The following is an 11,501-nucleotide window of genomic DNA, read 5'->3' on the forward strand; positions in this document are numbered from 1 at the left end:
GCTTTCCGAACCATGCATGCATCAGACTTGAAAAAGCTCAAATGTGTGGCCATGGAGGTTAAGGTTCAGACCCCTGGGGACCCCAATCAATAGGTAAGATATCGTATCACCAAAAAAAAAAAAAAGGGGAAGCAATTGGTAAGATAATATTTCATCAATCACAGAAAATGTCACTCAAAATGGAGTGGAAACAAAATTGAACATCTTGCAGACTTGTTTCAAGTTTGAAGAGCTCAATGTATTTAGGGGTGGGCGTGGTGCGGTGCAGATCGGTGTTAGGTCAAAACCGCAACCGCACCACTTCATTCGGTTGTTCTATATTTAAAACCGCAACCGCATTTGAAAAAACTATACCGCTTACTTTGGTTACACTGTTTTTCGATGCAGTGCATAGCGGTTTCTGTTGTGTTCGGCTTTCTTTTTTCCTCATATTTTCGACCAAATTCCACAAATTTAGCTGTCTTAAATGACTAAAATCATTTGCTGTACTTGAGTCAAGCATACATTGATTACATTCTAACAGCAGCAAGTAAAGAAACAACAAGCAGAAATAGCAGAACAACTGGCAATACAACAATCGAACAGAAAAAGAAACAAGCAGAAATCCCAATACAAATAGTCGCAAATTGAAATCTCAATCCCTTTGAAATTCCAAGTCGTTTAGCATCATAATGAAACAATATATCCAACCCGTTGAAATCCCTGAAATAGAAACAACTATATCACAACTCACAAGGGTAAATCGAAACAGTTTAACTCTCCTAACCAAAATCAAAATTAAAACAGTTGCTGTAGAATATCAAAATCAAATTCACACTTCGATTAACTCTCCCAAGTCCCAACCTACAGATTCGAACTCAAAGTCAATATCAAATTCAAATTCAAACTCAAAATCAAGAGCCTGAAGTGAACCTACCGATTCCATCCAGAGAAAAGAGTCGGCGTCCTTCGTCAACGTCCTTAGTCGGCGTGATTGGTCGGCGTCCAGAGATAAGGGGATGAGAGATTGAGAGATGAGTCGAGAGCGGCTGAAGACTGAAGAGAGAGGAATCAAAATTGAAATTACCTAAATGAGAAGCAGCTAGGGTTTTTTCCACTAATAACAATTCAACAACCATTTAAATATAATATTAAATTAAATAAATGTTAATTATTCAGACCGGTTCGGTTATTTCTTCAGAAGCTGAACCTGATCTCGAATCGGAAAACTCCGGTCCGGTCTGGTTAAGTCATTTCTTCAAGCTTGTTTCATCTGGTTCGGTCTCCCGAGCTGGTTTTCTGGGCCGGTTCGGTTTCTGCCCACCCCTACAATGTATGGCATAATTAACAACTTATTGTTTAAACTTATGTGATGAATAGAATTGCATGGCAAAAAGAACTTGGGTTAATGCATCATTTGTTGAGGCAAATCATGACGAGAGACTCATTGGGAAATCTTGGACCTTAAATTTCTTGATGGCATGGGGAACCAATTATGTAGGAGCTAGCCGAAATAGGTTGGAATTATATTACACTAGTCTTTTACCCATACATAAAGCACATGCTCACGAAGAAACAACAGTCGTGGGATGTATGCGGTTATATTCATACTCCTCTCATGTCTCTCTCCTGTAATTATCTCTCTATTTGTTTGTTTATGTCTTTTTTTTTCCTTCTTACAATAATAAGTCTTGCATTTATTTTTTTTAAAATTAGTTTGGTAAGGCTACTTGTGGAAGTTTAAGATTTAGTAAATTTTTTTAGGGCTACTAAACTTTTACTAAAACCTTTCTTGTAATTCCCTAGCAGCAACTATAGTAGCCGCTTCCAAGAAAAAATCCAAACCCTAGCCTCTCCTTCACGACTGTGCAACCTCTACCACCACAAGCATGGCGTCCACTGATTACATTACGGCGAGTTTCACTGCCTCCCTTGCCCTAGTGGGCTCTGATGTCGTTGACATCTCCCATTTGAATGGCACAGGAAACATGCCAAACTCTCAAGCTTTTCTTCTGGCCAAACCTCTGACGAAGAAACAATTCGGAGCCCCATATCTTCAACGTCATTTTAGATCGACGTATTTGGGTCCTTGAAGGAGGCTTCAAGGTGCATGACAGAACGCAAGGTCGTTATGTCTTCACTTTTGATCAGAAAAGAGACCGAAACAAAGTAATCCGAGGAGGGCCATGGTACTTTAGCCGTGCCCCTGTCCTGCTACAACAATATGATGGCTTGGAAGATCCGCTTGCTGTCCTCATGAACCTGCTCTTCTTTTGGGTCAAAATTACAGGTATTCCGCCAGCCCTAGAAGAGCAAAAAATCATTATGAATGTTGCTTCTATTGCGGGAAAATACTGGACTTTGATCAAAAACTGTTTGATAACAAAGGCCATATTAGGGCTCATGTTGCGCATGTTATATCTCAATCCTTCTTTCTGAAACGTACGCTCAAAATCATCCCTGGTGTAGTGAAAGAAATAACCTTTTTCTTTGAGAACTTACATGGAAAATGCAGGGCCTACAATCTTATTTTCCATGAACAGGGAGTATGCTCTATTGGTGATGCACCAGTGGTGCAAGCCAATGCTGATGAACAGTCTTCTCTGACCTCCCAGTTCCCAGGCTTTTCTGATCTCCGTTTTCAAAATGGTACTTTCCGTTTTCAAGGAGTGTAGACACTTATACTACCACCTATTGCTCGGAACTTGTTTGGTACCCTAGCTATGCACAAACATCGTCGTCCCATTGTGATGAGGAGTGAAAACCTAAGGCCTGCTGAAGAGGACAAATACCTTAGCCTTGGTTTCAGTAGAAGCTGAACAATCTGCAGCCAAGAGGGGCCGACCTACATTGCCATACACATCCCCAAAAAAGCTGAAAATTCTCTTTGGTGAAGGTGACGCGCGGCTGCCAGTTCATCTCTGCTACCAAAGAAGTTAAAAGTCTCAAAATTTCACACCAAGATCTCTGCCAAATCCCTAGGTTTGATTGAAGCTCCAGGGGGGTGTCCTGGTTCCTAAAGAAGGTATGATCCCAAAGGAAGCTATGCAGCTAGTCAAAGTGGATCAGAAGAAGAAGAAAAGGGGAAGACCATTGAGTTCAAAAATAAGAACTCCTCCTAGACTAAAAAGGTTTTTGCTAAAGAAATGCTTAGTGTAATATGCCCTGGTAAGCCTCCTAGCCCTAGTGTTAAGGGTAAGGAGAAAATTTAGTTTATTTTTCTTTTGAACTATGCCTATTTACTTGTATTTGGTAACATAGTTTATAGGCTTTCTTGAATAAGTGAGAATGGATACCACCAAATGATTGGACCTAATCTATGTATCGTTGTGGTTCTTACCACAAACTCTTTATCTACCCATAGATGGTAGAGGGAGGATATGTAATGGTTATTTATGGCTTGAGTATTAATATATCAACATGATATTATTTCAAAAAAAGTTTTTGAGGGCTTCGTTTTTGTTAATGCTCAAAGTCTGGCGGTAGCCGAACCTTCGTTTAACGCGGGTCCGGTGGGCGGACCATTACTCTGAGAATCGGGTGGTCTTCGCTAGCTGTCAAATGAAAGACAGGGCGTCAGAGGGAGACCGCGTTGGGCGGTCTTCACTTCTCCGATGCCTAAGTCAGTCGATGCATATAGACAGCATAACAATAAATGAGTGGTAAATGCGTAATTAATGAGGAGAGAGGAAAGAACCTTTTATAGGTGAGGAGAAGGCTGATCTTCTCCTTGTTTTCGATGTGGGACTGATGTCCTTCAATTCCCAGCGTCAGGAGCTTCTGATGCTATCTTGGCACGGCGTGTGGCGGCGCGTCGGTGGTGATCTGGGGTCGATCCAATGCTCGGGCGGTAGCTCACCTGACTGTGTATCCGTAGGATACTCCTTTGGCGGGAATCAGTACCTCTGGCGGTACTATGAGCGTAGCTCATTATAGCTAATTATGCTTGCAAATGCACATGTATGTACAGTTTTATATTTTTTGTAATAGAGACAAGAGTCCGTAAAGCTAACAAACTTTTCTCTATAATTGTTCTCATACTATTGTTCGATCATCACGTATTGTATGATTCAATAATCCGAACTCTTTGCTTTTAGATATTTTTTGAAGATCAGTTTTAACAAAAAAAAAATTAACAGGTACGTATAGACGCACCCATGGTTTTTTTTTTTTTTTTAAATAGAAGTTGATTGTTATTGAATAACCAACAGTCAATAGGCCATAGCTTACAAAACTTACATAAGAGTTCCGACAAGAAAATCCTGAAAAACCTATCCAAGCTAAAGCAAACTAATTAACATCATTGGGAAGCTCACAATTAAGCAAGCATATCCAAGAATGACAAAGCTTCTCCTCCTACGAAAAGAAATTATTCAACTAGCCCTCCATTCCCAATCACGGAAACAAAAGAGAAACTAGAAACGTCATAGAAGACTCATAGAAACTTACTCACCCTCGCACAGGCTTAACCTCGAAATAGAACAGCTAAGCAATAAACAGCTCCTTCCTATTCGAGTTGGAGCTTAAATCCACACCTGCATTTTTACCTTCTGCCTTCTTAACCTGGCGACCAGACGGACGACCCCTCTTCTTCTTTGGAGCTGGCCCCATCGAAATCGGAACCTCCACCAACTCACCAAGCTGGAATTCCGGTGGTATAAATGTCAAACTAGGCTTGAAGATCTTCTTTCTCACACCCAAATCCACCATTGGGCCTCTTTTAGCCCCAAGCCTAGAAGAAGACCTAGCAGAGCCCATACCCACATTAGAGATGTCGCCCGACCCAAAGCTGTGCAACCTAGTCAAACCTGTGGTCAACCCTAATTCAAAATTAGGGTTTCTCGTTGGTTTTTCTGGAGCAACACTTGCTGCAGCATCTGGCTCCAGTCCATCCACCGCCACCATATTTCCAGCCATCTCCGACATCAAGCCCAGCTCCGCCAGCCCCGTAGGGAGCATCTCCGGCCCCGCCATCGCTTCCACATAAGACTGCGGACTGGGCGCCAACTCAAAGCCCGATTCCAGGCCATTTCGGTCCGAATAGCCACCAGAGACGCCGTCATCCCTTCAAGTCATTTGTCACAGCCATCCTGTCCATGGACAAAGAACCCACACCTCTTGTAGATTCCATGGCACTTTTCATACCTAAACTCCAGAGCCACCACCACCTCCTGTGAAAAGTTGTACGTGCGCCGGGCCCATATCTGACGTCGTACATCATGGATCACCCATATCCTCTAAATCGGATCCTTCCTCACCATCGCCGCTTGATCAAACTATACAAATTGCCCCAAATCGTTTCCAAGTAGGGTTAGGGCTCGTTCATTATGCATAGCAATACGAAGCCCCGTCACCACCACCCAAACCTCAAGGTAACGCAGCAGTACCTCCTCCACAACATGAACACCATCATAATCCTCCACCAACAAAATTGAATTGTTATAAAACCAAGGGCCGCCATTGAGGACATGGGTCTTCGCCTCCCTGCTCCTTAATTGAACTGGAAAACGAAAATACCTCCCTCCTCCTGTCAGATCAAAACACGTTCTTTCAATCTCCAAACACCAGGAATCGCTGCTAAGAATGACGATATCACCACGCTTTTGGAGATAGCAGATGTCCACAATGATAAAAGAAAGGATCATGGATCGCTTCGCCACTCCCAATCAGATTCACCACAGCCACGTACCTCAGTTTATGCAGGATTAGCCACTGCTTCCATCGCCGCCATGGCAGCCCGAACTCAATCAGTTTTTCCACTAGAGGGAAACCCTAGCATAGAGAAAAGTCGACCTATAGAATTACTCGAAAAAATCTAGCTCCGCTTCTTTGGCTCTCACGCACCCATGTTACTTATTACTTTTGTTATAACATTAACTAAATTAGAACCATGATTCGATGGACGCTTTATATAGAAGATCGTTAAAGGATTATCTTGAAAACAAGTGTTTGTATTATGAAATTACCATACCGAAATGAGAGAAAATGTCGAAGAAGGTTGGCTAAAGAAAGTTGCTATGGCATTCCTCATTGCGTATTTACTTATGTAGAAAGTACAATCCTTTGCACATGCAGTTATGAGGAAATGAAGAAGCAACATGCATGTAAGTCTCTATCTGTACTTGTCTCTAGAGAAGGACCACGAAATCAAAGTTATTACGATGAAAAGATTCGTCCTGTTATATATCTCAACACCTTCAAAACAAGTAAAATGAACCAGGAAATTAGCAACGTCACAAATGGTTCAAAATTCTTTTAAGGAAATTGATGCATGAACTTGTTTTGTAGAATATATCCGCACGTTTTTAATTGAAAACTGATAATCAAGACCCTTCTATAGTTTAATAGTTGGTATATAGGTAGACATGAAGGGTCAATTGTCAACTCGATTGCACAATTTGAACATAAACCTCGATCAAGAACCGTAGTTTTTATTGCAACGATATCACAGAGTTGATGTAAGACGAGATAATTGCCAGTTTAGCCGAAGAAAAAAAAATGATTAGAAGAGTAGCAGCAATTCCTGATATAATGTAGCAAAGAATCGATCAAGATCGTAAATAATTGTTCATGGATTCCTTATGGGACTCCAATGGTCCAATATACCTGTAATAAAGGCGCTTTTTGTCCGATTATTGATTTCATTTTCTAAGTTCTCCTAGTCCTTCCTGGATCAGAAGTATATATAAAATTAAACTGGAAATGATCTGCAGAATATTAAATATTTTTTTGGGGGAAGAACTGCTTTGATTACTAGATTGTATTATTGTATCCCTGATTGGGAAGTTAATGGAATCAATACCTCCATTTGCTGAGTTGTTGTAACCAAAAAAATAATGTAAGCCCATGATCTCAATTATGAAGTCTGGTAGCCCTAATTGAAGACAGCCATTTGTCTTGGTAAACACGATGAAAAGAAGTATCAAAAATGTACAAGGACAATGATCTGACTAGAAGGGCACAATGAAACTGTAGAAGTCTCTGTAATCTGTACCTGTCTACCAGCAACAAAAATAGGTCTAGCTAGTAGGAATCTTAGGATTGGTTTTGGCAATGTATGTGGGATTGTAGGGAATGAGGCTTTCTTCTTTTGCGGAAAAGTAATTGTGTTTATTGGTTTTATCGCTCATTTAATTTAATTTTGGAATAGAGAGACACTTACTTTTTACGATCAAACTAATATGCATTAGAAGATTTGACAAAAGTAGCGAACTGTAGTCGACTTTAATTTATAGGGTGTTGCGTTAAACTTTTTCTTATTGAAATACTAAAAACATATTGGGCAGTAATGTTTCTATTGGGGGGGGGGGGGGGGACAATAATCATATTATTAGGGGGCAGTAATGTTTCTACTGAGAGGCAATAATCATATTACTGAGGGGCAATAATCATATTATTAGGGAACAATCAGTGTTCTAAAAAACGGTCTGGGCGCCCGCCTAGGCGCTAGGCGTCCATTGACCGCCCCGATTAAGGGCTAGGCGACAAGGGAAATCGTTTTGCAGTTGGACGGGCGCTCAGCTGGTCTGGGTGGGCGCCTAGACGATTTGGGCGGGCTGGGCGCTAGGCGGACTGACTCAAATCATAACAACTTCTCTCTCCACCACCTACGACTTCAACTCCACCAACCTCTCTCCTCCCACCGCTTTTCCTCCTCCTCTGAATCTCCGCCGTATATTTACTTGTAATATCTTCTTTTGGATGTCTCCATTGGATAATCACTAAGCTTTTAGTCCAGTCAGTTCTCGAAGCCCGACTCGGAGTTAGGCTTTTCCAGCAATTCGAACTCTGACCTGGATAAGTTATTATCGAGGTCGGATTTGCTAGCGTGAGCGACGCGATGGCGAGGGTGGTGGTCCAGCGAAGATTGAGTTAAGCGGTTGAAGATCAGGTCGTATTGCAATGGGAATGGAGTGGTGGTAATTGAAAATGGTGTATGGGGTCGCCGTGGGAAAGAGAGAATGAGGCTTTGTCTTCTGGTGTAGTGGGGCGCAAGAAGAGAAAATCCAAAGAGATTGGTTTAGCAATTAGAACCCAGCAAAGGCTGTTTCAAGTTGACACGTTTGCTAAACCAAACAAACGTGTACTCACAATTTGACATACATGTGGTTTGTTCATTGAATCAAGTCATATAACAAAGCCACTTTTTTTTTTTTTTTTTTGAGAGAATATAACAAAGCCACTTAAAATTAGACTTTATTTAGGCTAATATTATGATTTATTGTTAAATTCTTTCGATCTATTCTCTATTTTGATTATTTAAACTATTTATAATTAATTTTCAGATTTTAAATATTTTTATTTATATAATTATATGTCATAAAAATAATTTAAAAACTAAATAATTATAACCGCCTAGGCTCCCGCCTAGGCCCCTAGGCGCTAGTCCTCGGGTCACCGCCCGACTAGCGCCTAGCGTTTTTTAGAACCTTGGGAACAATAATATTCTTCCGTGACTTGTGAGATATCTGACGAGCTTTTTGAGAACTTCCGGCGACTTGTGACCGGATTTCGGAGACCGATGACCGAACTCCGGAGCGGTGACCGGAGTCTGGCGACCAAAATCCAGCAAGCATTGACTGGACTCCGGTCAAGTCTCCGTTGAGTTCTCTCTAAGTGACAATGGGTGGGAGGGAAAAATTATCTCAATAATATACACAAAATAATATTAAAAAAAAATACTTAATTGGGTATTAGGGCAAAAAATATGTAATTTGTTGGGTAAATGGGAAATCTTATAAGATGTTTGGGTAAGTGGGGTTAATGAAGCTCATTTTTGGGTAAATGGACATTTTCCCAAAACATGCATTAACTATTGGATTGAAAAGAAAAATAAACGTGTTTTTTTTTTTTCCCTTTTGAAACAGAGAAAATAATTCCAATGCTTTTTAAAAAATGAATAATTTAGCCAGTTTTGTCGGAGAAGTTTAAAATAACAATGAAAGTAAAGCCTCTTAAAATAAAATGATTATGACGGATCAACGGTTAAAGATTTTGACCGTAATTGACCACTGAATCAGCAAGATTGATTCTCGAAATTTGGAATGGTTCGGTGCATTTAATTCCAGTGAGGATTTGCATATTTTTAAATTTTAATCTAGAACCTCCTCGCTGTCTTGATCAGTCACTGCCCAATCACCCCATCGACTATGATCAATTTTCACACGAGAGAGAGTGGAGAGAGTCGGTGATAACTATCACATCATCGGTGGCTAAAAGCCAAACAAACCGCTAAACCTAAAGTCGACAGTGTAGTTTGGTGCGGTCCAATGCGTTATCAGTTCTAAACCCTACATCTGTCAACTGTAACCTATTAAATTGCGCAATATATACGTAATGAAAACCGAGTGAAACAATACACCGAATCAACCATATATAAGATACACACAATCATTTATCAATTTTACTGACTGAATAATTCTGTAATTTTGGTTAGTTACAGAGTTATTATTGTGAGGAAGGGGGGATGGGTGAAAATTAAAGGAAAGAATTATTAAGCTAGTGAAGATTGGGTGGTACAATACATCGTCCTCTTCCATGCTACTGCGGCAATCCGTAATCCTAATTGTCCCAGATGCCTTCGTACGCTGTACCATAGCCAGCTGTGTTCTTTAGAGACAGTACAATGTACATCGCCATATATCTTCACAGTTTCTCTCCGTACCTCTTCTCCCCCTCTCCAATATTGCCTATTAATATTGATCCAGAAATTACAGCAACCACTTAACAAAAACCCATCTTCCTTTAGAGAAAGAAATTAAAATTGCTAATGTCATAAAGATAGCGATGGCTTAGGTTCACTGTGAGAAACCAAAGCGAAAGCCCACGTTTTTTCCTTGAAAAAGCTTCAGTCTTTGATCTCCTCTCTCTCTGTGTGCCTCTCTAATAAAAACCCCCCCTCCTCTTCCTTTCTCCTTTCAAAGCCTTTTGGGTTCCTCCATTCTCTAGTCAAATAGTTTTGCTCACTCGCACACGCAAACAACACTGCACTCTCTCCAACTCTATATTCCCTCTCTCGGATTCTCTGCTCCTTGTCTCAGTCACCACTGTTCTAAGTTCTGCTAACACACCTCCATCAGTCCATCACCCAATTCTTTTCTCTTTCTTGAACCAGAGTTGCAATACATTTCCGTTTATAGTAAACAAAAAGAGAGAGAGAGAGAATTTAATCTCCAAGGCTTCTTCATTCTTAAAGCTTTAATCTATCTTTTAGCATCTATATATATATACAGTAGTACAAAGAAATAAGGTCGGTCAGTAAGTTTCAAATCTTTTGAGCAATGACCACTGACCCGAGCCACTCGGAGACCACCACCACCGAGTCGACCAGCTTCAACTCGTCTTCATTCTCCTCCTCCGCCTCTCCGCGCTCCCCGGGTCAGAATAACCCGTCACCAGGAGACTCCAACCCGAACGAGAAGCGGGTCAGCAGCAAACGGGCCAGGGAGAGCAGCAGCAAGCACCCGGTTTACAGAGGGGTCCGAATGCGGGCGTGGGGCAAATGGGTATCCGAAATCCGCGAGCCCAGGAAGAAGAATCGGATCTGGCTCGGCACCTTCTCCACCCCCGAAATGGCGGCGCGTGCCCACGACGTCGCCGCCTTGACCATCAAAGGCGACTCCGCCATCCTCAACTTCCCCGCCTTATCCGGGTCATTGCCCCGACCCGACTCCAACTCGCCCCGAGACATCCAAGCCGCCGCCGCCAAAGCCGCCTCCATGGACCCACCACCGCCGCCGCCTCCGCCGCCGTCGTCATCGACATTGTCGCAATCGTCATCCTCGTCGTCAATGGCCGACGCCGGAACGCCGGAGGAGCTGGGGGAGATAGTGGAGCTGCCGAGCCTGGGGACGAGCTACGAGTCGGCCGAGTCGGAGTTCGTGTTCGAGGACTCGGTGGAGGGGTGGCTCTACCCTCCGCAGCCGTGGTGGCAAAATGGTCATTTTGGAGAAGAGTATGGGTATATTAGGAATTACGATATGATAATGGCACCGGAGCCAGCCCTATGTGTTGAGGACCAGTTGTGGCAACATTAATGTCACCTGACCTTCATCACCTGCTTTGCTTGGTAGATGTGCCACGTGTGCCTCTCTTTTTCTTTTTTTTTTTAATTAGTTAAAGCCAAGTTCTTTGCTAATATGAATTTTTGGTTCTAATATACATTTCCTCCCTCTACTATTTATTTTACTAGCGTTCGAGTGTGATTTTGATTTTCTAAGTTAATTTCTATTGTCTTGATCACAAATGGTCCACACACAACATATCCCAGTTCTTTGTTGAAAATCTCACCTTCTTGTAATGTACTGTAATGAATACAATAAATTAGTTTGAAGTCTGGCTTATAATAATTCATCCTTTATGTTTCATGTTCGGAACTCTTCACTGTTAACACTGTATATCAGTAGAAAAAACTCATAATATTCCGAACTAGTAATAGAGGTCTCTTAAACTGATTCTCAAAATCTCATGTGTTGTTTGGATTTGGGATTCACTTGGTGAGATCGATTGAGCTGATTAAGATA

General features: G+C 41.6%; 1 protein-coding gene across 1 annotated transcript; it reads left to right on the forward strand.

Moving 5' to 3' along the window:
* The first annotated feature begins 9,843 nt into the window (after positions 1-9,843).
* On the forward strand, positions 9,844-11,183 carry LOC133727029 (ethylene-responsive transcription factor TINY-like). Its single transcript, XM_062154658.1, has one exon. It carries the CDS (start codon positions 10,260-10,262, stop codon positions 11,013-11,015), a length of 756 nt encoding a protein of 251 aa, XP_062010642.1. The 5' UTR covers positions 9,844-10,259; the 3' UTR covers positions 11,016-11,183.
* Positions 11,184-11,501: the final 318 nt, after the last annotated feature.

Source organism: Rosa rugosa, chromosome 1 (assembly GCF_958449725.1).
Source record: "Rosa rugosa chromosome 1, drRosRugo1.1, whole genome shotgun sequence".
NCBI classification, from domain to species: Eukaryota; Viridiplantae; Streptophyta; class Magnoliopsida; order Rosales; family Rosaceae; genus Rosa; species Rosa rugosa.

Excerpts from the sequence above, each read along its gene's own strand:
- LOC133727029 (XM_062154658.1), top strand. The coding sequence starts at position 10,260 with ATGACCACTGACCCGAGCCACTCGGAGACCACCACCACCGAGTCGACC.